The sequence below is a fragment of the Erythrolamprus reginae genome, chromosome 5, assembly GCF_031021105.1.
Source record: "Erythrolamprus reginae isolate rEryReg1 chromosome 5, rEryReg1.hap1, whole genome shotgun sequence".
In the NCBI taxonomy this organism is placed as follows: domain Eukaryota; kingdom Metazoa; phylum Chordata; class Lepidosauria; order Squamata; family Dipsadidae; genus Erythrolamprus; species Erythrolamprus reginae.
Genome location: NC_091954.1, coordinates 7,689,618 through 7,717,112, shown reverse-complemented (window position 1 = coordinate 7,717,112; position 27,495 = coordinate 7,689,618). Strand labels below are relative to the sequence as shown.

The 27,495-nt window shown below is 42.1% G+C and overlaps 1 protein-coding gene across 7 annotated transcripts in view; it reads left to right on the top strand.

Annotated features, from left to right (window-relative positions):
- The window catches only part of KAT6B (lysine acetyltransferase 6B), a 116,981-nt gene that overhangs the window by 72,066 nt on the left and 17,420 nt on the right, over positions 1 to 27,495 (top strand). For all 7 annotated transcript variants that reach the window (XM_070752030.1, XM_070752029.1, XM_070752031.1 and 4 more), the window contains exons 13-14: positions 7,665 to 7,758; positions 25,003 to 25,234. In XM_070752030.1, the coding sequence (XP_070608131.1) occupies positions 7,665 to 7,758; positions 25,003 to 25,234 (326 nt within the window). The remainder of the gene's footprint in view (positions 1 to 7,664; positions 7,759 to 25,002; positions 25,235 to 27,495) is intronic.

The following is a 27,495-nucleotide window of genomic DNA, read 5'->3' as shown; positions in this document are numbered from 1 at the left end:
GGCTACTCGCTGGGGAGAGCTCCCCCCGGGGGTCTCAGGCTGTTCTCCCTCCTCCTCGTCCTGACATTCCTCTTCCCCGTCTGCCTGGTCCTCCTCCTCCTCCTGTTCCTCGTCCTCCCCCTCTGAGCATGGAGCCGGCAGAGTTCCAGCCGTTCCCTGAGGAGCCTCAGACTGAATCACAACACTTATACAAAAGGAAAAGGAAAAAAGGTTATTAGTAATACTATTTACTATTTCATTCGATATTATAATTAATTATTAATACCATTTTTAAAATTCCACCAATCATATACTTTATCCCATATTTTATAATACAGTATTCTGTTTCAGTTTGGTTATTTAAACGTTTAGTCATCATATCTAGTTCCGCACATTCTATAATTTTTTAAAATACTTCAGTATCTTTTGGTATTGTTTTTTCTTTCCATTTCTGTGCGAATACTATTTGCGCCGCAACCAATAAATGTATTATTAAATAATAAGTTTCTTTTTTATACTTTGTATTTGAAATACCCAATAAAAAGAGTTCGGGGGATTTTTTGATCTTCTCCTTTGTTATTTCATTTATCCAATTCTCTACTTTGTTCCAAAATATTTTTGTCTCAGAACATGTCCACCACGCATGATAATATGTACCGATTTCTCTTTTACATTTCCAACAAATGGAAATCTAACCCAGCAGTGATGGCATTCTCTCCCGATGTCTTTATATTTGCTTTCCACCTGAAGCGTGTGTACATCACTTTTTCCTCTTTTCAGTGGAAATACTTGAGTCCCGTCATATTAATGTTTGCTAATAAAGACAAATGGAAATACAGTGGTACCTCTACTTACGAAGTTACTTCGTTCCTTAAGTAGAAAAGTTTGTAACAAAAAGCAATTTTTTCCCATTGGAATCAATGTAAAAGCAAATAATGTGTGCGATTGGGGAAACCACAGGGAAGGTGGAGGCCCTGTTTCCTCCCAGGAGATTCCTAGAGAGGCCCCATGGAGGCTTCTCCCCGCCTTTTCCGGCCCTGTTTCCTCCCAGGAGATTCTTAGAGAGGCCCCATGGAGGCTTCTGCCTGCCTTTTCTGGCCCTTTTCCTCCCAGGAGATTCCTCCCCGCCTTTTCTGGCCCTGTTTCCTCCCAGGAGATTCCTAGAGAGGCCCCATGAAAGCTTCTCTGTGCCTTTTCCGGCCCTGTTTCCTCCCAGGAGATTCCTAGAGATGCCCGATGGAGGCTTCTCCCCACCTTTTCTGGCCCTGTTTCCTCCCAGGAGATTCCTAGAGAGGCCCCATGGAGGCTTCTCCCCGCCTTTTCCGGCCCTGTTTCCTCCCAGGAGATTCTTAGAGAGGCCCCATGGAGGCTTCTGCCTGCCTTTTCTGGCCCTTTTCCTCCCAGGAGATTCCTCCCCGCCTTTTCTGGCCCTGTTTCCTCCCAGGAGATTCCTAGAGAGGCCCCATGAAAGCTTCTCTGTGCCTTTTCCGGCCCTGTTTCCTCCCAGGAGATTCCTAGAGATGCCCGATGGAGGCTTCTCCCCACCTTTTCTGGCCCTGTTTCCTCCCAGGAGATTCCTAAAGAGGCCCCACGTAGGCTTCTCCCCGTCTTTTCTGGCCCTGTTTCCTCCCAGGAGATTCCTAGAGAGGCTTCTCCATGCCTTTTCCGGTTACAGTTTCGGAGGCTGGGGTTTGTAAGTGGAAAATGGTTCTTGAGAAGAGGCCAAAAAAATCTTGAACACTTGATTCTTATCTAGAAAAGTTCGTAAGTAGAGGCCTTCTTAGGTAGAGGTACCACTGTATTATTACTAGTAATAATGATGATGCAAATTAATAATGAATTGATAAAAATGGTAAGGGCGCAAATTAAAGATTGAGTTTTTAAATTATGCAGAAGGCTCCTTTTTTTCCTGAAAACCCCCTGCCACAATGTCTCATGAAAGATGTCCATCGCAGGAGGAAGTTGTGACAGTGTTCCAACATGCACTGAAAAAAATAACATTGGAATGAGGGGGGAAATTGGCACTATGGGTAGGTAAAAATCCCTATGACACCAGTGTGCCTTCAGATGTTATTTATTATTATTTTATTATTATTTATTAGATTTGTATGCCGCCCCTCTCCGAAGACTCGGGGCAGTTCACAACAGTAATAGGAACAATATAACAGTGAAACAAATCTAATATTAAAATAAAACATATCTAAAACCCCAACAATTTAAAACCATACAACACATACATACCAAAAATAAAATATAAAAGCCTGGGGGAGGATGTCTCAGTTCCCCCATGCCTGGCGATAAAGGTGGGTCTTGAGTAATTTGCGAAAGACAAGGAGGGTGGGGGCCGTTCTAATCTCTGGGGAGAGTTGATTCCAGAGGGCTGGGGCCGCCACAGAGAAGGCTCTCCAGAATTGGGGAGAAAACCTGGGGTGACTTGTGGACTACAACTCCCAGAATTCCTCAGGCAGCATGCTGGCTGGGGAATTCTGGGAGTTGAAGTCCACCTACTGAGAAACGCTGGATTAGATAACTGTTCTTCTTTCCAAATTCTTCCCTTTTTTTGGGGTGCTTCCAGCTTTTTCTCCCAATTGTTAGAAGTCTGTCAAAAGTCCCATCTGTTCGCTAGAATAAATAGATTCTTAACATCTGTTTTTAAATGTTTTTTTAAAATTATATTAGAGCTTTTAAATATTTTTTAGCCATATTAATTGGATTTTTAGATGTGTTGTTATGTTGTTTTGATATGCTGTGAGCCGCCCCGAGTCCTTGGAGAGGGGCGGCATACAAATCAGATAGATAGATAGATGATAGATAGATAGATGATAGATAGATAGATGATAGATAGATGATAGATAGATAGATAGATGATAGATAGATAGATGATAGATAGATAGATAGATGATAGATAGATAGATAGATAGATAGATAGATAGATAGATGATAGATGGATAGATAGATAGATAGATAGATAGATAGATAGATAGATGATAGATAGATACATAGATGATAGATAGATAGATAGATAGATAGATGATAGATAGATGATTGATAGATAGATAGATAGATGATAGATAGATAGATAGATAGATGATAGATAGATAGATAGATAGATAGATGATAGATAGATGATAGATGATGGATGGATGGATGGATAGATGATAGGTAGATAGATAGATAGATAGATAGATAGATAGATGATAGATAGATAGATAGATGATAGATAGATAGATGATAGATAGATGATAGATAGATGATAGATAGATGATAGATAGATAGATAGATGATAGATAGATAGATAGATGATAGATAGATAGATAGATGATAGATAGATAGATGATAGATAGATAGATAGATAGATAGATGATAGATAGATAGATAGATAGATGATAGATAGATAGATAGATGATAGATAGATAGATAAATAGATAGATGATAGATAGATAGATGATAGATAGATAGATGATAGATAGATAGATAGATAGATGATAGATAGATAGATAGATAGATAGATGATAGATAGATAGATGATAGATAGATGATAGATAGATAAATAGATAGATAGATAGATAGATAATAGATAGATAGATAGATGATAGATAGATAGATAGATGATAGATAGATAGATAGATAGATAGATGATAGATAGATGATAGATAGATAGATAGATGATAGATAGATAGATAGATAGATGATAGATAGATGATAGATAGATAGATGATAGATAGATGATAGATAGATAGATAGATGATAGATAGATAGATAGATAGATAGATAGATGATAGATAGATAGATAGATAGATGATAGATAGATGATAGATAGATAGATAGATAGATGATAGATAGATAGATAGATAGATAGATAGATAGATAGATAGATAGATAGATAGATAGATAGGCCAAGCGCTTATTTCAAAGTTCAAAAAAATATAAGATAGGGTCTTATACACACACACACACACACTCACACACACACACACTCCTCCCCTCTCCACGTATCTTTTATTGGTGACAATGCAGAAGGTCTCCGCTGGTCTTTGTGGGTATCTTTTACGATTTCCTATTCTACTGTCCAGCCCTGGGATTTCTTCCATTCAAGTATTCACCAAGCTTGTTTGTTTGTTTGTAAGTAGGAGCAAATAGCATTCATGCTTTCCTTCAGAGCGGTCTTGGTCTATTTCCCCAAGAGCCCATTTCTGCCTAACTGCTGCCATTGTTCAATTAAAACAACATCCATGTCCTGTTAATAAGCACCAACCAGCCATTTAGCTCAAGTTAACTCGCTCGCTCAAAGTTCCTCACTTTGTAGAAATAATGGGTTATTTCCTATTATTATTATTATTATTATTATTATTATTATTATTTATTAGATTTGTATGCTACCGTTCTCCGCAGACTCGGGGCGGCTCACAACAGTGATAAAAACAGTATACAATGACAAATCTAATATTAAAAGTCTATAATAATAAATCTAACGTTAAAAGTCTAAAAAACCCCATTGTTTAAAAATCATACATACAACACACCATACATAAAACTGCATAGGCAAGGGGAGATATCTCAGTTCCCCCATGCCTGACGGCAGAGGTGAGTTTTAAGAAGTTTACGAAAGGCAAGGAGGGTGGGGGCAATCCTGATCTCTGGGGGGAGCTGGTTCCAGAGGGTCGGAGCCACCACAGAGAAGGCTCTACCCCAGGGTCCCGCCAGATGACACTGTTTAGTCAACGGGACGCGGAGAAGGCCCACTCTGTGGGACTTAACCGGTCGCTGGGATTCGTGCGGCAGAAGGCGGTCTCACAGGTATCCTGGTCCAATGCCATGAAGGACTTTATAGGTCATAACCAACACTTTGAATTGTGACCGGAAATTGATCGGCAGCCAATGCAGACTGCGGAGTGTTGGTGTAACATGGGCATATTTGGAAAAGCCCATGATTGCTCTCGCAGCTGCATTCTGCACGATCTGAAGTTTCCGAACACTCTTCAAAGGTAGCCCCATGTAGAGAGCATTACAGTAGTCGAGCCTCGAGGTGATGAGGGCACGAGTGACTGTGAGCAGTGACTCCCGATCCAAATAGGGCCGCAACTGGTTCATCAGGCGAACCTGGGCAAACGCCCCCCTCGCCACAGCTTAAAGATGTTTCTCTAATGTGAGCTGTGGATCGAGGAGGACGCCCAAGTTGCGGACCCTCTCTGAGGGGGTCATTACTCCCCCCCCCCAGGGTGATGGACGGACAGATGGGATTGTCCTTGGGAGGCAAAACCCACAGCCACTCCGTCTTATCAGGGTTGAGTTTGAGTCTGTTGACACCCATCCAGGGCTGTCAGAGCTATCAGTTATGCACACTAGGCAAATACGTATGTGTGTGTTTGTTTGTGTGTGTGTGTGTGTGTGTGTGTGTGTAAATCCAGATGGCTGTCCTGCCTGCCATCTTGTTTATTGTGATCACGCTGTTGATACTTTTGGGAGAGCAAGTCCCATGAATGGCATCATCCTCTTAATTCCCCCATTCACCATTCGATCTCTCATGCTGTATTTTTGCTGCTATATCGCATGTCTGACATCACAGGGTGAAAAAGAGGATATAAGGCCTCCCTAATTGGTTAGCACGGTTGACTCTCGGGTCCATTTATTTATTAGGTGGGCCAGTCAGAAAACCTCACTGACGCTGCTTATATTTTCCCATTATTTTTGTTTGCTTGTTCACTTTTTAAAAAAAAATTTCAAACATAAAAAGATTTGTTTTGGAGCCTAGTATAAAAATATTGCAGGAAAACATCTAAATAGCCAGGAATTGTTGCTTGAATGTGAAATGCCACACAAGTCAGATTTCACTAAAGGTCTCATTTAAGATAACACCCAAAATATATTTCGTTGGGCTCTGTCCTCTTGGCAGGAGAAGGAACCACGAGCCAATCCAATGAATGATGTGAACAAAGGATCAGATGCTATGTAGACTTGCAGGTTTCTTTTATACACTGAATTCATGGGCGCTAAAATTGTACACGGGAATAGATAGCAATTGAAAAAGCAAACTTATAATACTGTGCCAGAAGAGGGCCAAACCTGCATAAGTACAAATTTATATGAGGCACAGTTATTATTATGTCAGTACAACACAGCAAACGAGATCACTATGCTGGATTTCGTATTTCATCACCAGTCGGGCGCTTCCCAAGCACCTAGGACTGCGTGATGTAGTGGCGAATTATGTTTGCCGATCCCAGTAAAGCAGCCTTTTGCAATTGACAGATGGAGATTTTGTCAATTCCGATGGTTTTCAAATGTACACTGAGATCCTTTGGTACTGTGCCCAGCGTGCCAAGTACCACTGGGACCACTTTCACGGGCTTCTCTGTGGTACTTGGCACGCTGGGCGCAGTACCAAATATTATTATTATTATTATTATTATTATTATTATTATTATTATTATTATTAATTAGATTTGTATGCCGCCCCTCTCCGGAGACTCAGGGCAGCTCACTACAACAATAAAACAATGTCCAACAAATCTAATAATTTAAAAACACTAAAAACCCCTTATTAAAAGCAAACATATATGCAAACATACCATGCATAAACTGTGTAGGCCCAGGAGAGATGTCTTAATTCCCCCATGCCTGACGGCAGAGCTGGGTTTTAAAAAGTTTGCGAAAGGCAAGGAGGGTGGGGGCAGTTCTAATCTCCGGGGGGAGCTGGTTCCAGAGGGTCGGGGCCGCCACAGAGAAGGCTCTTCCCCTGGGTCCCGCCAAACGACATTGTTTAGTTGACGGGACCTGGAGAAGGCTAACTCTGTGGGACCTAACCGGTCGCTGGGATTCGTGCGGCAGAAGGCGGTCCTGGAGGTATTGCAAGTTGCGAGTTCGTTCTATTGATTCCTTTTGCGTAAGAAAAGGTAGTAAATTATTCTAGGTTGGGGATTTATTTATTTATTTATTTATTTATTAGATTTGTATGCCGCACCTTTCCGTAGACTCGGGGCGGCTCACAACATAATAAAACAATTCATAACAAATCTAATAATTTACAATTTAAAATTTAAAGTAGTTAAGAAAACCCCATTTTTAAGCAGACATACCTACAAGCATACCATACATAAATTATATAGGCCCGGGGGAGATATCTCAATTCCCCCATGCCTGATGTCAAAGGTGGGTTTTGAGGAGTTTACGAAAGGCGAGGAGGGTAGGGGCAGTTCTAATCTCTGGGGGGAGCTGGTTCCAGAGAGTCGGGGCCGCCACAGAGAAGGCTCTTCCCCTGGGGCCCGACAACCGACATTGTTTAGTTGATGGGACCCGGAGAAGGCCCACTCTGTGGGACCTAATCGGTCGCTGGGATGATGGACAGCTTTCCTGGATTGAGGGCTGCCATTCTTTTTTCCTGAGTAGCTGGATGGCAGGTTGTAGATTGTCATCAAAGGACGGAGCGATGAAGATGAAGATTCGAACAAACCAGTAGTTCCGTCCAACGGGTGGGCCTGCCCACCCACCCTGATGCTATTTTCTTCTGCATTGCTGTGCGCCTGCGTGGAAGATTGCACGCCTGCACGGATGGCCTGTGAGCAAAACAAGCATGTGCGCACACACAAACATTTCCGGTGCTGGGCAAACTGGTTGTTACATTATGTGATGCCCACCTCCATCTTCCATGGTATTTTCAGCGGTCTCCCCTGTTTCCTCTTTTCCAGGAAAAGCTCTGCCAGCAGAAGTATAACGTCTCCTGCATCATGATCATGCCCCAATACCAAAGGCAAGGATTTGGGAGGTTCCTCATCGATTTCAGTAAGTGAAGGGCTGCCTTTGCTTTCGTGAATTTGGGAAGTGGGCATCGCAGTGGAAAACCAGCGAGAACAACGGTGCTTTTCTGTGGATAGACAATTGGCTTTCTCTGTATCTGACAGTCTCAAAATGGGTGAACAGTGCAGTCAGGCGGTAGGGAAAGCAAGTAAGATGCTTGGCTGCATAGTAGTAGATCTCAATCTGAGTATTGTATTGGCAGTTCTGTGTTAGCAAAAACTTCAGAAGAGAAGGATCTAGGGGTAGTGATTTCTGACAGTCTCAAAATGGGTGAACAGTGCAGTCAGGCGGTAAGGAAAGCAAGCAGGATGCTTGGCTGCATAGCTAGAGGTATAACAAGCAGGAATAGGGAGATTGTGATTCCCTCTGTGTAGAGCGCTGGTGAGACCACATTTGGAATACTGTGTTCACTTCTGGAGACCTCACCTACAAAAAGATACTGACAAAATTGAACGGGTCCAAAGACGGGCTACAAGAATGGTGGAAGGTCTTAAGCATAAAACGTATCAGGAAAGACTTCATGAACTCAATCTGTATAGTCTGGAGGACAGAAGGAAAAGGGGGGACATGATCGAAACATTTAAATATGTTAAAGGGTTAAATAAGGTCCAGGAGGGAAGTGTTTTTAATAGGAAGGTGAACACAAGAACAAGGGGACACGATCTGAAGTTAGTTGGGGGAAAGATCAAAAGCAACATGAGAAAATATTATTTTACTGAAAGAGTAGTAGATCCTTGGAACAAACTTCCAGCAAACGTGGTTGGTAAATCCACAGTAACTGAATTTAAACATGCCTGGGATAAACATATATCCATCCTAAGATAAAATACAGGAAATAGTATAAGAGCAGACTAGATGGACCATGAGGTCTTTTTCTGCCGTCAGTCTTATATGTTTCTATGTTTCTATGTATCTGTTGTGGTTGGCTCTGGCCCAGATCCTGCCCCAAGGAATGTGGAGGTGGATGCAGGGGAAACATCAACATGTCATAGGCCTGTTTTCTTGCCGACAGAGTCAGGTAGTGCAGTTTCCTCGGATGAAGAAGAAGGTGGGGATGACTTGGAAGAAGGGGGCTTGGAACACAGCCTAGGATGCCAATCTCCATTATCTTCGGTCGATTTGGATGAGGAAGTGTTAGACCCACGCAGGTGCAGAATTATGCATAGAAGAGACCAATTGAGGACATATTACAGGAGATAAGAGAGGCCACCTGTGTTTGGGTGGGGCTCCAGTAATTAGAGCTGCTGATATAAATAGCAGTGTGCTGGCTTGGGCCGTTGTGGAAGATTATCTGATCGTTGTTCTTCAGGACTGTGCCTTGCTGTTTGTTGATTTTTCACGACTTTGAAACCAAGGCAGAGCAAAACGTGTGTGTTTCAACTCATGGAAGAAGGAGGGCTGTGACGTTTTTTCACAGCTGCTAGCTAAGTACTTAAGGACTGATTAAGGGGATTGTACAGACTACCAGGTTGTTTTGGGACGAGTGCTCTTTGCAATACAAAAAAGGGTGCTTAGTTCCTTTTGAATTTTTGTGATAAAGAACATTGTTTTTGAACTTTCAAGTGTGTGTGTGTCTGAAATTTGTACCCTTGAATTTTCGGGAGACTCATACCATAGAGCAGCGGTCCCCAAACTACGGCCTGCGGGCCACATGCGGCCCACTGAGGCCATTTATCCGGCCCGCCAGTGAGTGACGAGAGCACAGGGAAAAGAGAGAGAGAAAGAAAGAAAAGGGAAAGAGAGGGAGGGAAGGAGAAGTGGAGAGGAATGAAGGAGGGAGGGAGGAAGTAAAGAAGGAAGGAAGGAGAAATGGAGGGAACAAGGAAGGAAGGGAGGAAGGAAGGAAGGAAGGAAGGAAGAAATGAATGGAGGGACAGAGAAAGGAAGGACTGTTTTGGTGGGGGTAATTTTTAAAAAAAATTCTCTCAACATACATTCAAACAATACAGCATACCATCTAATTTTCCATGAATAAAATGCGGTATTTTGTTAGTAACTAATATCAATCATCAAAAAAGTTGCAAAAGGTTTTTTTTTCTAATTTTGTCATCCAGTTACATTCATTTTCTTTTAATTAAATTCCCTCCTTAATGTTCCTTCAAAAAGTTCCTTCTTCAATTATATTTCTAACTTATTAACCATTATGCCAAAGTGCTTCCTTCTTTCTTTATACATTTTTCATAAGCCAAGAAAACCTTGTATAGCCAATCAGATGTTAACAAAAGAAAATTAAAAACAAAACATAAACATATATGAATTTCAGATCTTCTCCCCCCTCTAAATAGTACGTTCACGTTTTGTTTTTTACTTTAAAACAAGGCATGTGCAGTGTGCATAGGGATTTGTTCATAGTTTTTTTTTATAGTCCGGCCCTCCAACAGTCCGAGGGACAGTGAACTGGCCCCCTGTGTAAAAAGTTTGGGGACCCCTGCCATAGAGTATCTGGGCATCCGGGCAGAATAAGTCCATTAAAAGAAACATCTAAACTTGTGATATCACCTGAAGCAGCAGACTTTGTCTCTCTCTCTTCACAGGGATATTAGCTCTCCGTGTTGTTAGGTTGAACAAATTGTCTAAATTGCATTCCTTTGTTGTTCATTAAGAGAGAAGCCGTGATTTGCCATTAAAGTAAGAAGGCAATTTAGGGCCTTCTTCAGTTCCTTGATTTCTTTAGCGCAAAGTGTACTTTAGCTGAGCAGTACTTAAAACGGAGCATAACGTTTTTAGGCTTTTGGTTCCTTTCAAAAACGTAATTGTCTCGGGTCTGAAGAGGAGACAATGCTTCTTGGAGCACGCTGTAAAAAAAACGGTACATCCTAATTTTATTTTATTTTTTTATTTCTTTAAATCACACACTTAGGCAGCCGGTGTATTTTGAAGAGCTCAGAATATTAACTCCACTGCTTCTGTATAGTTTTTATGAAAAGGCAGGGTAACAAAACGTAATCAATAAATGGGTGAGCAGTGTGGTCGGGCGGTAGGAAAAGCAAGTAGGATGCTTGGCTGCATAGCTAGAGGTATAACAAGCAGGAAGAGGGAGATTATGATCCCCTTATATAGAGCACTGGTGAGACCACATTTGGAATACTGTGGTTCAGTTCTGGAGACCTCACCTACAAAAAGATATTGACAAAATTGAAGGGGTCCAAAGACGGGCTACAAGAATGGTGGAAGGTCTTAAGCATCAAACGTATCAGGAAAGACTTCATGGACTCAATCTGTATAGTCTGGAGGACAGAAGGGAAAAGGGGGGACATGATCGAAACATTTAAATATGTTAAAGGGTTAAATAAGGTTCAGGAGGGAAGTGTTTTTAATAGGAAAGTGAACACAAGAACAAGGGGACACAATCTGAAGTTAGTTGGGGGAAAGATCAAAAGCAACATGAGAAAATATTATTTTACTGAAAGAGTAGTAGATCCTTGGAACAAACTTCCAGAAGATGTGGTTGGTAAATCCACAGTAACTGAATTTAAACATGCCTGGGATAAACATATAACCATCCTAAGATAAAATACAGGAAATAGTATAAGGGCATACTAGACGGACCATGAGGTCTTTTTCTGCCGTCAGTCTTCTATGTTTCTATGTTTCTAAACAGGGGTGTCAAACTCCATTTAATTGATGGCAACATCAGGGTTGTGTTTGAGCCGGGGTGGCGCAGTGGTTAGAGTGCAGCATTGAACTAGCTGTAGTTCAGCAGTTTACATCTCATCCAAATTGAAAGTTAAAGAGAATAAAAACGTGTAGTAGTAAATATCAAGGAAGGGATAGAAGAAGAGACATTTATTTATTTATTTATTTATTGATTGATTGATTGATTGATTGGATTTGTATGCCGCCCCTCTCCGTAGACTCAGGGCGGCTAACAACAGTAATAAAAAACATCATATAAATTCAATATTAAAACAACTAAAAAAAACCCTTATTGTAAAACCAAACATCCCTACAAACATGACATGCCTAAATTGTAAAGGCCTAGGGGGAAAGAATATCTCAATTCCCCCATGCCTGACGACAGAGGTGGGTTTTAAGGAGCTTACGAAAGGCAAGGAGAGTGGGGGCAATTCTAATCTCTGGGGGAGTTGGCTCCAGAGGGCCGGGGCCGCCACAGAGAAGGCTTTTCCCCTGGGCCCCCCAAACGACATTGTTTTGTTGACGGGACCCGGAGAAGGCCCACTCTGTGGGACCTAACCGGTTGCTGGGATTCATGCGGCAGAAGGCGGTCTCGTAGATACCCTGGTCCGGTGCCATGAAGGGCTTTATAGGTGATGACCAACACTTTGAATTGTGCCCAGAAACTGATCGGCAACCAATGCAGACTGCGGAGTGATGGTGAAACATGGGCATACCTGGGTAAGCCCATGATTGCTCTTGCAGCTGCATTCTGCACGATCTGAAGTTTCCGAACACTTTTCAAAGGTAGCCCCATGTAGAGAGCATTACAGTAGTCGAGCCTCGAGGTGATGAGGGCATGAGTGACTGTGAGCACTGACTCCCGGTCCAAATAGGGCCCCAACTGGTGCACCAGGCGAACCTGGGCAAACGCCCCCCTCGCCCCAGCTGAAAGATGTTTCTCTAATGTGAGAATAGAATACATCAATGAAGAGTAGAGGAAGGATATATGGATGAGAGAAAACTGAAGTCTTGAGGAGTAAGGTAATTTTTTGCGTGAGGAGGAGTGGAGGACTCTTCTTGTGAAGTATTTCTGGACTCCTTCAATTGTATTAATGTCTGTTACGCAGTGAGGATTCCATACAGGTGAACTCTATTCAAGAATCTCACTTAACACCTATGTTGATGAGCAACGGATTGGCTGGCCTCTACTGCAATCATTAAGGAAGAACTTCCTGTATTGCAGTTGATATTGATATATTACTGGTACTTGGGCTTTAACAATGATGTCTTTAAAATTGTATTTAACTACTATTTATTTATTTATTTATTTATTTATTTATTGCTATTTATTTATTTATTTATTTATTGATCTCCTATATCTCCTATACCTTTCTTCTATTCCTATATCTCTTCTTCTATTCTTTGAACGGGTCCAAAGACGGGCTACAAGAATGGTGGAAGGTCTTAAGCATAAAACGTATCAGGAAAGACTTAATGAACTCAATCTGTATAGTCTGGAGGACAGAAGGAAAAGGGGGGACATGATCGAAACATTTAAATATGTTAAAGGGTTAAATAAGGTCCAGGAGGGAAGTGTTTATAATAGGAAAGTGAACACAAGAACAAGGGGACACAATCTGACGTTAGTTGGGGGAAAGATCAAAAGCAACATGAGAAAATATTATTTTACTGAAAGAGTAGTAGATCCTTGGAACAAACTTCCAGCAGACGTGGTAGATAAATCCACAGTAACTGAATTTAAACATGCCTGGGATAAACATATATCCATTGTAAGATAAAATACAGAAAATAGTATAAGTGCAGACTAGATGGACCAGGAGGTCTTTTTCTGCCGTCAGACTTCTATGTTTCTATGTTTCATTGATATGTTCTATTACTATATCTTCTTTTCTATTATTTCTTAGATATATTTTACTATGAGTATCTCCTCTATAACCTTCATCATGTATTTTACTACGTGTATATAGATATGTACCCACTAAAACCCTCATTGTGTATTGGACAAAATAAATAAATAAATAAAAACTTTAAACCCAGTAATAAATATTGAAAACTCTAGTCTCCTCTGCTACTTGTAAATTCCCTGTTCACTTCATATTTTACCTTTCTGGATTTTTTTTCTACCTATTTTTCGTCCATCTATCTTGTTTCCCCTCCTCCCAAATGGTTAATTCAAGTCACATTTAATCACTTTTTTTAAAAAGTAACTTGACATTTCTAGCACTTTAAAATTACTTCTCAGTGATTTGTGTTGTCAAAACTGAAATTGGGAAGAAGATAAGTAGGGAGGTTTTGTTTGGGATTAGTGGTGGCCATGAAAAAGAGAGATTGCTAATCACTTTCTTTCAGAATATTAATGTTTGACATTTTAGAAATTGCAGAGAGGACTCGAGTGCTGCTAGAACACTTTTTTAAAAATCTTTTTCAAAAGCTTGCCTCCTCCTTCTAAATTGGAACCCAGCGGGGAATATAGTCAAAGTATTCACGAACTGAATCAAAACGGCGGCTGACATTTCTCTTTTGATGAACAAGGTGATGTTTGAAATGCAAAATATAAATTGGGAGAATGGTTAATGAAGGCGTCTAATTCTGATGTACCGGCTTACCTGTTGCTTCATCAAACTCAAGGTGCTGCCAGGTCTCAGGAACGTTTTTATGAAGAAACATCATGGAATTGCAGCCTGGGAGTGGGCTTTCAGATATGATCGTGCAGAATGCAGCTGCGAGAGCAATCGTGGGCTTTCCCAAAAATGCCCATGTAACACCAACACTCCGCAGTCTGCATTGGTGGCCAATCAGTTTCCGGTCACAATTCAAAGTGTTGGTTATGACCTATACAGCCCTTCAGGGCACCGGACCAGATTATCTCAGGGACCGCCTTCTGCTGCATGAATCCCAGCGACCAGTCAGGTCCCACAGCATGGGTCTTCTCCGGGTCCCGTCAACTAAACAATGTCGTTTGGCGGGGCCCAGGGGAAGAGCCTTCTCTGTGGCGGCCCCGGCCCTCTGGAACCAACTCCCCCCGGAGATTAGAATTGCCCCCACCCTCCTTGCCTTTCGTAAGCTCCTTAAAACCCACCTCTGCTGTCAGGCATGGTGGAACTGAGATATTCTTTCCCCCTAGGCCTTTACAATTTTATGCATGGTATGTTTGTTTGTTTGTATGTATGTTTGGTTTTACAGTAAGGGTTTTTTAGTTGTTTTAGTATTGGATTTACATGCTGTTTTTTATTACTGTTGTTAGCCGCCCCGAGTCTACGGAGAGAGGCGGCATACAAATCTTAGTGACGTCAAAGATCCACCCATGGAATTCCCTATTGGGATTCCCCACCTCCTTTCTAGCCTCCGGATCGGCCGAAAACGCCGCCGCCAATTGCAAAAATGGCGCTCCGCTGAGCGGCGCCACCCAGCTGTAACCTTTTGAAACAGCCGGGCATTTCTCGGCGGCCTCCTGAACCTGAACCCGAACGTCCAGGTTCGGCGTTCGGGAGAACGCCGAGAAGCCCCCCGGCTGTTTTAAAAGGTGACCGCCGGGCGGTGGCGCCCAGCGGAGCGCCATTTTGCGATTTTTCTTTTTGCACAGATTAATCGCTTTTACATTGTTTCCTATGGGAAACAATGTTTCGTCTTACGAACTTTTCGCCTTACGAACCTACTTCCGGAACCAATTAGGTTCGTAAGACGAGGTATTACTGTACCTACTTTGCTCATGTTTATACCAATACCTGCTATCTTGTACATGCTTGACAAATAAAATAAATGTAAAATAAAAATAAATCTTAAGGCTGTCAAGGCTGGGAAATAATATAGGAGATTCTGCAAGATTGCTCCATTTTATGAATTTTTTTTCTACTAAGAGACAAGGATGGAATAAGAGAATTCATGAAGCTCATATTCTTTGCTGCCTAGATAAAATTTGGAGGGAAGAGAAGTTGGAATTAATAGTCAGCCTTTTAACGTTTTCATTTTTACTCTTTTTCTAAATGAAAATATTGATATTTCCCAAGACTCTTGCCACAGGAAACATTGGATTTTGGCTTCTGTGTTTGGATCTTGGAACTCCCAACTTCGCAGAGAGAGAAAAACCAACTCCAGTAGGAGATCGTTGCAGATCATTAGGCTGCATAATGAGGCAACGCAAAGCAGCCTGCCCATCTTACGTTGTTGGGCTGCCCATGTTGCCCTAGTAACTCAGTTTCCAGCTCCATATGGTCCTCTGTGCGATCCTGCAGGCGTGATCAGCTGGAATGAGATTCTGCTTAATCGAGATACGTGAACCGCTTTCGTTACAATACGAACAACCACGGTTGTTCATTTCACTGTGCCAGGATGCGTAGTGAACATGTGGGAGAAGTCGGAAGGAAAAAGACCAAAACAAATAAATAAAATCAGTTGAGTGACATTTTCAAAGAATACAGAAAATTTACACCACCAAGTACAGGCTGTTTATTTATTAATCAGAATTGTATGCCGCCCCTCTCTGCAGACTCGGGGCGGCTCACAGCAATAATAATACAATGTAAACAAATCTAATATTTAAGTTAATTTGAAAACCCCAATTTAGAAACCAATCATACATACTAGCATACCATGCATAAATTTTATAAGCCTAGGGGGAGGGAAAGTGTCAATTCCCCCATGCCTGACGACAGAGATGGGTTTTAAGGAGCTTACGAAAGGCTAGGAGGGTGGGGGCAACTCTGATATCTGGGGGGAGTTGGTTCCAAAGGGTCGGGGCCGCCACAGAGAAGGCTCTTCCCCTGGGTCCCGCCAAACGACATTGTTTAGTTGACGGGACCCGGAGAAGGCCAACTCTGTGGGACCTAACTGGTCGTTGGGATTCGTGCGGCAGAAGGCGGTCTCGTAGATACCCTGGTCCGGTGCCATGAAGGGCTTTATAGGTGATGACCAACACTTTGAATTGTGACCGGAAACTGATCGGCAACTAATGCAGACTGCAGAGTGTTGGTGTAACATGGGCATATTTGGAAAAGCCCATGATAGCTCTCGCAGCTGCATTCTGCACGATCTGAAGTTTCCGAACACTCTTCAAAGGTAGCCCCATGTAGAGAGCGTTACAGTAGTCGAGCCTCGAGGTGATGAGGGCATGAGTGACTGTGAGCAGTGACTCCCGGTCCAAATAGGGCCGCAACTGGTGCACCAGGCGAACCTGGGCAAACGCTGTTTGTTGTTGTTACTGTAGTTGCAAAGTCGTGTCCAACCCATCGTGGCCCCTTGGATAACGTTCCTCTAGGCCAGTGGTGGCAAACCTATGGCACGGGTGCCACAGATGGCACGCGGAGCCATATCTACTGGCAAACGAGCTGTTGCCCTAGCTCAGCTCCAATTGGGATGTGTGTGTCGGCCAGCTGATTTTTGGCTCACACAGAGGTTCTGGGAGGGCATTTTTGGCTTCCAGAAAGCCTCTAGCGATGCAATTTATGGACAGCAGTGTTATATATTATTGTGGTTGGCTCTGGCCCAGCTCCTGCCCCAGGGAATGTGGAGGTGGATGCAGAGGAAACTTCAACATGTCATAGGCCTGTTTTATTGCCGACAGAGTCAGGTAGTTCAGTTTCCTCGGACAAAGAAGAAGGTGGGAGTGATTTGGAAGAGGGGGGGCTTGGCACACAGCCCAGGAAGCCAATCTCCATTATCTTCGGTCGATTCGGATGCAGAGGTCTTGGACCCACGCAGGCACAGAGTTATGCGTAGAAGAGACCAATTGAGGACATATTACAGGAGATAAGAGAGGCCACCTGTGTTTGGGTGGGGCTCCAGTAATTAGAGCTGCTGATATAAATAGCAGCGTGCTGGCTTGGGCCGTTGTGGAAGATTATCTGATCGTTGTTTCTTCAGGACCGTGCCTTGCTATTTCCAGACTTTGTTGATTTTTCACGCCTTTGAAACCAAAGCGGAGCAAAGTGTGTGTGTCTCACTTCTTTGGAAGAAGGAGGGCTGTGACGTTTCTTCACAGCTGCTAGCTAAGTACTTAAGGACTGATTAAGGGAATTGTACAGCCTACAAGGTTGTTTTGGGACGAGTGCTCTTTGCAATAAAAAAAAGGGTGCTTTGTTTCTTTTGAATTTTTTGATAAGGAACATTGTTTTGAATTTTCAAACGTGTGTGTGTGTCTGAAATTTATACCCTTGAATTTTCAGGAGGCTCATACCAGAGAGCCCGGCAGAACATAACGGAGCCTTGTTGGTGGGTGCTTTTTTGTCCTGTTCATTCGAGGAGCTTGTTTCTCCCCCCCCCCCCCCCGCCATGGCTTCCTCCTGCAGGAAACCGGTCACAGACAGCGAGCGGGCCGGATGCAGCCCACAGGCTGCCCCTTGCCCAGGTCTGCTCCAGGGGGATGGGGTGGGCTTTTTTACCCTCTCCCTGCTTCAGGGAAGCCTTTGGAGTCTGGGGAGGGCGAAATACAAACCCATTGGGCCCACCGGAAGTTGGGGGAAAGGCCGTTTTCAGCCTCCAGAGGACCTCCGGTGAGTAGGAGAAGCTGTTTTTGCTCTCTCCGGGCATTGAATTATGGGTGTGGGCACTCGCACATGCGTGACACTCTTTTGACACTTGAGGAAAAAACGGTTGTAGGCCTTCCTGTGCTCTGCTATTTATTTTATTTATGTTATTTATTTTATTTATGTTATTTATTTTATTTATTTTATTTTATTTATTTTATTTATTTTATTTATGTTATTTATTTTATTTATTTTATTTATTTTATTTATTTTATTTTATTTATTTTATTTTATTTATTTACTTACTTACTTACTTACTTACTTACTTACTTACTTACTTACTTACTTACTTATTTATTTATTTATTGGATTTGTATGCCACCCCTCTCCGCAGACTCGGGACGGCTAACAACAGTAATAAAACAATATACAGTGATCCCCCGGTTATTGCGTTCCCGACCATAGCGAACAGGCTAATTTGCGATTTTTCAACCCGGAAGTCAAAACACCATCTGCGCATGCGTGCCCTTTTTTTCTATGGGCACGCATGCGTAGATGGCGCCGGGCAGATCAGCTGCTGGGCGGCTTCCCTAGGTCTTCCCCCGAGCGGCGGGCATCAGCAAGGAGTTTCCCCACCGCCCACGCAAACTCCTCGCTGCCGCCCGCCCTTCGCCCGCCCACGCCGTTCATTCTCGCCGCTTCCCAGCTGAGTCCTGAAGCGAATTCGCTTCAGGACTCAGCTGGAAAGCGGCGAGAGCGAGCGCGAGCGAACGGCTTGTCCGCCGCCTGCCTGCCCGCTAGCGAGGAGCCGAAGATTGGGGGCGGCGCGGCTGTTTTAAAACGTCGCCGCCGGCATGGGGGGCTTGCCAGCACCCCCCGGACCCCCAACCCGGGTTTGGGGGGCTGCTAGGAAGCCCCCCATGCTGGCGGCGACGTTTTAAAACAGCCGCGCGGCTTCCCAATGAGTCCCGAAGACAAATGCGGAAGTTCACCTTTGACGTTTGTCTTCGGGACTCAGTTGGCAAGCCGCGCAGCTGTTTTAAAACGTCGCCGCCGGCATGGGGGGCTTCCTAGCAGCCCCCCAAACCCGGGTTGGGGGTCCGGGGGGTGCTGGCATGCCCCCCATGCCGGCGGCGACGTTTTAAAACAGCCGCGCCGCCCCCAATCTTCGGCTCCTCACTAGCGCTGCGGAAGTAAAAACACCATCTGTGCATGCGCAGATGGTGTTTTTACTTCTGCAGCGCTACTTCGCGAAAACCCACTCGTTGCGGGGGGTCCTGGAACGGAACCCTCGCAATGATCGGGGGATCACTGTATAACAATAATCCAATACTAAAAACAGTTAAAAACCCATTAATATAAAAACCAATCATACATACAGACATACCATGCATAAAATTGTAAAGGCCTAGGGGGAAAGTGTATCTCAATTCCCCCATGCCTGGCGGCAGAGGTGGGTTTTAAGCAGCTTACGAAAGGCAAGGAGGGTGGGGGCAATTCTAATCTCTGGGGGGAGTTGGTTCCAGAGGGCCGGGGCCGCCACAGAGAAAGCTCTTCCCCTGGGTCCCGCCAAGCGACATTGTTTAAGCTCATGCCTACTGCTTCAGTGGCTCCATCCAGCCACCTCATTCTCTGTCGTTCCCTTCTTCTTTTGCCCTCAGGAGGCAACTTGGTTGGTTTAACTATGCAGCTCCGTTTTGATTCTGTGCTCTGTTTGGCCTTGCAACGATACTTGCCAATTAGGTCTTTGGTAGCGGGTCAAGAGAGATAAAGGTTGGAGCTTATCAGGTCCCTTCTGAAAGAATGTGGCAGACTTCTGTCGGACTAATTAAAACTGTTTGGGGCTTATTACGGCCGTGAATGAATGTAATTCACAGCTGTTGAAATAAAAAGAGCGTTTTTGGGACTCCGTTTGTGCTTTATCAGAAGCCTAGGTCAGAACAGATGTTTTGTCGAGGAGCACCACATTCACACTGAGGAGTAGAGACAAGGCCCCACTTTTTCTACACAGTATTATAAACTGAAGTAAGCCTCAATATGTCCTGTTAGGCCCATTTTGTTTGTCTGTTGCCATGTATTTAAAGAGCCAGGAATTCTAGAAAGATGTCTGGCTGCCAGCTATCATTAACTTCCAATTCTTCAATGTAGTCTGGCTTGCAACTGTCAAGATGCCAAAGATTTGTAAGAAGGAAGTGGATAGATTTACAGACTTCAGTTTTTGACTCTACCTAACTCAGCCTTTGCCATAAAATCAGAAGCACCCCACTTTCAAGAAGTCACGTAACCAGTTTAGACCAGGCAAAATCATCTTTTTATGTGCATCACTTACTGCAGTTTTGAATAACTTATTTTGCAGGGTGATATTGGCATTAATATTACCTTTGAAAAGTGTTCGGAAACTTCAGATCGTGCAGAAAGCAGCTGCGAGAGCAATCATGGGCTTCCCCAAATATGCCCATGTTACACCAACACTCCGCAGTCTGCATTGGTTGTTGATCAGTTTCCATTCACAATTCAAAGTGTTGGTTATGACCTATAAAGCCCTTCATGGCACCGGACCAGATTATCTCTGGGACCGCCTTCTGCTGCACAAATCCCAGCGACCAGTTAGGTCCCACAGAGTGGGCCTTCTCCGGGTCCCGTCAACTAAACAATGTCGTTTGCCAGGTCCCAGGGGAAGAGCCTTCTCTGTGGCGGCCCTGGCCCTCTGGAACCAATTCCCCCCCAGAGATTAGAATTGCCCCCACCCTCCTTGCCTTTCGTAAGCTACTTAAAACCCACCTCTGCCACCAGGCATGGGGGAACTGAGATACTCTTTCCCCCTAGGCCGTTACAATTTTATGCATGGTATGTCTGTATGTCTGTTTGGTTTTTATAATAATGGGTTTTTAATTGTTTTTAGTATTGGATTATTATTATGTGCTGTCTTATTATTGCTGTTAGCCGTCCCGAGTCTTCGGAGAGGGGTGGCATACAAATCCAATAAATAGATAGATAGATAGATAGATAGATAGATAGATAGATAGATAGATAGACAGACAGACAGACAGACAGACAGACAGACAGACAGACAGACAGACAGACAGACAGACAGACAGGATAGACAGACAGACAGACAGACAGACAGGATAGATAGACAGACAGACAGACAGACAGGATAGATAGATAGATAGATAGATAGATAGATAGATAGATAGATAGATAGATAGATAGATAGATAGATAGATAGATAGATAGATAGATTAAGCCAGCTTTCCAGAAACAATCACAGAGAGTTTATTTATGGAGATATATTGTGACTAGTCCTGTCTTCTCAGCCCAACCTACATCATTGGCAGTTTGAGACGAAAGAGAGACCTTGAGCTCTCGAATGAAAAAGAGAACATTAACCTGATAAATGTATTTAAGTAATATTTTCTCTTGGCTGGTTGGGAGTTGAAATTCACATGTCCTATTGTTAAGGTGCAGAAACTCAGCCCTAGAGACTTGGGCGTATAGGAGCATTCACAAATCATCTGTCATTTTGTCTTGAACATTTAACAATTTCTGAGAAGTAGCACAGGTTTATTGAAAAATTAAGAACATAAGCTCTTGAGAGACCCTTGAACTGAGTGGAATAATAAGCCTATTCAATTAAGTTCTCCAGAATTGCTGCTCTGAAGATATTTAGGAGAGACAAAAGATACTCTTCTTCTATGTGACATGAGTATGTCTCTACATGAGTTTTGAAATTGTAAGGAGGCATGTGGAATCATACTTGGTTAATTTGAAATTTTCAAAAAATGAAAAATTGTGGCTTTTCTTATGCCATGAACATCTTTAAAAACAAAAGCTAAGTGATCTTTTGAAATGAAATGGCTGAAATCTTGAGAGTCCATTGTTGTATTTGAACTTCAAGATCCATGAGTATTACAAGAGGATGTTTGAACTATGGTCGCACCATTGACTCTATTTAATGCTGAATTATCTTAACAAAATAATGTTGGTATGAAAAGTGTTGATTCTGTTTATAGGGTTTCCTAATCGAAATGATTCAAGGCACAATGCCATGAGTTAAAAACACCATTAAACACCATAAAATTAAAACAACAAAGGAGCAAATGTATAAAAATAAATTCAAAATTCAAATAACTACTATTTCAAACAGTTCACAGATTGCCTGATGGGTTAAATATTTTCCTGAATGACAGCAATTTTAGAGTAAATAAAAAAATAAAAATCTAATATTCAGTAAGATAGGGGTTTAAAGTAGTACTGTATATCTTCCAACTCAAATCCGATTTCATTGTCAGCCCCGAGCCTGGTTTGAAATCTACCTCTAGCTAATTTGCTTCCCCCATCAGTTTATCATCCGAGCAAGATATACTGAAAAGAGAGCAATATGTTTGGTACTGAAGGTCCTCAACACTATCTGGAGCTGCATAAACAGAGGAATACACTCCAAGACAAGGGAGGTGCTAATACCACTCTATAATGCCCTACCTAGTAAGACCACACCTAGAGTATTGCATTCAGTTTTGGTCACCACACTAAAGAGACATTGATACTGTAGGAAAAGTGTAGAAGAGAGCAACCAAAATGATAAAGGGACTAGAAACTAAAACAACCACAACAACACAAGAGCACACAACAGATTTAAACTTAATATTAACCGCTCCAAACTTGACTATAAAAAATATGACTTCAGTAACCGAGTTGTCGAAGCATGGAACTCATTACCGGACTCCATAGTGTCATCCCCAAACCCCCAACACTTTACCCTTAGATTATCTATGGTTGACCTATCCAGATTCCTAAGAGGTCAGTAAGGGGCGAGTACAAGTGCACTAGAGTGCCTTCCGTCCCCTGTCCTATTGCTCTCCTATACCTCCTATACCTTTCTTCTATTCCTATATCTCTTTTTCTATTCTTTCATTGATATGTTCTATTACTATATCTTCTTTTCTATTCTTTCTTAGATATATTTTACTATGAGTATCTCCTCTATAACCTTCATCATGTATTATACTATGTGTGTGTATATATATATATACCCACTAAAACCCTCATTATGTATTGGACTAAATGAATGAATGAATGAATGAATGAATGAATGAATGAATGAAGAAAGAAAGAAAGAAAGAAAGAAAGAAAAGGTTGCAGGAACTGGGCATGGAGTGAGCCGAAGTGGTGCAGTGAGTAGAATGTAGTACTGCAGGCCACTAAAGCTGACTGGTAGACCTTCAAGTCAGCGGTTCAAATCTCATCACCAGCTCAAGGTTGACTCAGCTTTTCATCCTTCCGAGGTGGGTAAAATGAGGCCCCGGACTGTGGGGCCAATAGGCTGGCTCTGTTTTTAAAAAGTGCTATTGCTAACATGTTGTAAGCTGCCCTGAGTCTAAGGAGAAGAGCAACATAAAAAATTGGATAGATAGATAGATAGATAGGTAGGTAGGTAGGTAGGTAGGTAGGTAGGTAGATAAGTAGATAGATTGATTAGATAGATAGATAGATAGATAGATAGATAGATAGGTAGGTAGATAGATAGATAGATAGATAGATAGATAGATAGATAGATAAGATTAGATTAATAGGTAGGTAGGTAGGTAGATAGATAAGTAGATAGATTAATTAGATAGATAGATAGATAGATAGATAGATAGATAGATTAGATTAGATTAATAGATAGATAGATAGATTAGATAGATAGATAGATAGATAGATAGATAGATAGATAGATAGATAAGATTAGATTAATAGGTAGGTAGGTAGGTAGATAGATAAGTAGATAGATTAATTAGATAGATAGATAGATAGATAGATAGATTAGATTAGATTAATAGATAGATAGATAGATTAGATAGATAGATAGATAGATAGATAGATTAGATAGATAGATAGATAGATAAGATTAGATTAATAGATAGATAGATAGATAGATAGATAGATAGATAGATTAGATAGATAGATAGATAGATAGATAGATTAGAGAGAGAGAGAGAGAGAGAGAGAGAGAGAGAGAGAGAGTCTAGCAAAGAGGAGGTCCAGTGGGGACACGATAGCAGTCTACAAATACTTGAGAGGCTGCCACAGAGAGGAGGGGCTCACTTTGTTTTCCAAAGCACCAGAGAGCCAGACAAGGAGCAATGGATGGAAGCTGACCAACAAGAGATTCAACCTGGAAATAAGGAGGAACTTTCTGACGGTGAGAGCGATCAACCAGTGGAATGGCTTGCCCGCAGAGGTGGTGAACGCTCCAACACTACAGACTTTCAAGAAAAGACTGGACTGCTATTGGAGTAGTGTGATGTAGGGTTTCCTGAACCAGTGAGGGGTTGGACTAGAATCAGTGGTTCCCAACCTTGGCAACTTTAAGACTTGTGGACTTCAGCTCCCAGAATTCTCCAGCAAGCTATGTTATGCTCTCTATAGCTATGTTATGCTCTCTATAGCTATGTTATGCTGGCTGGAGAATTCTGGGAGTTGGAGTCCACAAGTCTTAAAGTTGCCAAGGTTGGGAACCACTGGACTAGATGATCTGCAAGGTCCCTTCCAACTCTAATATATGTATCAAATGTTTTTTAGCTGGAATTTTAAAATTAAGGGAGACTAGGATGGTCCCATTTCGGCCTTGTTCTGGCCTCATCAGCTAGCCACACCCTTCCTAACTGGGATTCGATCTGGTAGCCTCTGCCTTGTAAGGCATAGAATTAGCAGTTGAGCTATCAGACCTGATCCCTTCCAGCTCTGTACCAGGGAGGGGCTATATGTTTTTTTATGTCAGATCACAGTGGGACCTCATTGAAACGTCGCCAGAAATTTCCAAATCCTACATGGGAAGAAACCCGAATATACCAAGACCGTCATACCTGTACCCGTGAAAATCTACGAAAACACACACACACACACACATATATATATATATTTGTTTTTGTAGATTTTCACGGGTATATGTATGTAGATTGTTCTGAGTTCAGGTTTTACCCCGTGTAATATTTTGAGTGTCTATGCAACGTTCACCATCATCAGGCTGAAGTTTTAAGCTTTGTGTTGCTGTAAATATGGAATATATATATATAATGTATCCTAAACTCCCTTAGTTTTCTGCGAGCGGCACATTGTGACTCCTCCCCTTCTTCTTTCCTGCTAGGTTACCTACTTTCTCGAAAAGAGGGACAGGCTGGATCACCCGAAAAGCCACTGTCCGATCTCGGCCGTGTCTCATACTTGGCTTACTGGAAGAGCGTCATCTGGGAATATCTTCATCGCCACTCGGAGAAACAGATCAGCATCAAGGCCATGAGCCGAGCCACCGGCATGTGTCCCCACGACATTGCCACCATCCTCCAGCATCACAGCATGATTGACAGGCGAGAAGAAAAGTCAGTAACAGCTGCTGAGCTGCACTTGCTTTCTAAACCCTTGCTTGCTTTTGTTCAGGGCAGATGCCTAGGTTTTTTAAGTTCATCCACAGGTGGTCCTCGCTTAATGACCACTTGTTCAGCTACCATTCAAAATTGCAGCAGTGCAAAAGAATAGAATAGTGAATAGAACAGAATAATGAACAGAATAGAATATGGAATAAGAGCAGAATAGAGTTGAGTTGGAGTGGAATGGAATGGAACAGAACAAGAAGTGGAATAAGGATAGAGAGTGGATTAAAAGTAGAGTAGAATAGAACAGGACAGAACGGAATAGAATAGAACACAACAGAACAAGGAGTGAAATAATAGAATAGAATAGAATATAATTTTTATTGGCCAAGTGTGATTGGACACACAAGGAATTTGTCTTGGTGCACATGCTCTCAGCGTACATAAAATAAAATATACATTTGTCAAGAATCATATGGTACAACACTTAATGATTGTCATAGGGGTCAAATAAGCAATGAAGAAGCAATATTAATAAAAATCTTAGGATATAAGCAACAAGTTACAGTCATACAGTCAACATGGGAGGAAATGGGTGAAAGGAATGATGAGAAAAACTAGTAGAATAGAAGTGCAGATTTAGTAGAAAGTCTGACAGAGTTGAGGGAATTATTTGTTTAGTAGAGTGATGGCGTTCGGAAAAAAAACTGTAACAAAAAAATAAGAATAGAAAGTAGAATAAGAGTAGAATAGGATGGGATGGGATAGGATAAGATAAGGATAGGATAGGATAGAATGTAGGGTGGAATGGAATGGAATAGAATTCTTGGTTGGCCAAGTATGATTGGACACACAAAGAATATATCTTCGGTGCATAAGCTTTCAGTGTACTTGCAAAGAGTTTTTGGAGGTTTAGCTATTGCAGCAACCTGTTGTCACATGGTTGCAATCTGGTGCCCACTCGTGATTATATTACAGGGTTACATGCTCTCCACCATAACCTCCTAGCAATCCACTTGAGGGCGAATCTCTTTTCTTCAACTATGCTTCCTCGGTGGCAGTAGCTGCATTAACCAGAAACAGTTCTCACAGGTTCTAACAGCTTCTCCCTCCATCACTGCTATAGTTAACATAGTTCCCTCTAAGCTGAGCAGTGAGCAATCGCTCACTTAAAAATCATCATCAACTCAGAGTTTTTCAAACCTGCCCAGAAGCCGAGAGGGAAAGAGTGAGAGGGAAGGAGAGAGAGAGGAAGAGAGAGAAACAGATAGAAAAAAGAGAGGAAGGAAAAGAGAAAGAAAAAGAATGGGAGTAAGGAAGAGAGAAAGAAAATCAAGTTTGAAACTAGCTCAACTATTTAAGTGGCATTTTGATATTGATAGAGTTGCCCTATTATGAGCTCACTGTTATAGACACACAGTACAGTATTTTATTTTGAAATTCTCTGAGGCAAAACAGGGTGGGTTTTTTATTTATTTATTTAATATTTCTGTGCCGCCCAGTCCTAAAGGGACTGCCGCTCAGACACTATACTTTTCCGCCCCCCCCCCAAAAAAAATTAGAGGGAACACTGATAGTTAATCTCCTTTTTAAAATTATTATTATTATTTTATTTTATATCAACAAACATACAAACAACATTAAACATTTATACTTATCTATATGCATAATAATTAATATTTTAAAATTCTGGGTTTTTTTACATTATATTTCCTTAATACTAATTCCTTTTCTTGTTTCCCCCCCCCCTATCCAGTTATACAGTTTCTCCCACACTCTGTAATAGTTCTTATTTTGTTTTTTCCTGTAATTCATACGTTAATTTACTATAGTTAATCTCCTAATCCCCTATCCCTTCTTTGCTCTTTAAAAAATGAGAGTAAGAATAAGGAACTAGCTTCTGTCTAGATTGCAAGCACATGGGCTACCACTGGATAAGAACAAAAAAAGATAAAAGTCTTAATTCTTTGCCCCAGAAGCTTATGTCCTGTGTGGGACAGCTGTTTACCCATGGATGGTGGTCCAGTCACAAGAATAGGAGAAATGTTTTGGCAGGAGTGGTCTCTCCATAAATGAGGCCTGTAAATCGGGTGGGTTCTAACTTACATCACCGCTGGTTTGCTTCCTCCTGCGTTGCGTGGCTGCGCGCATATGCGAAGCGCCAAAAACTTGGCTTTTGTGCATACGCTGAAGCCAAAAACAAGATGGTGATGCTAATGGTCTTAAGCATAAAACGTATCAGGAAAGACTTAATGAACTCAATCTGTATA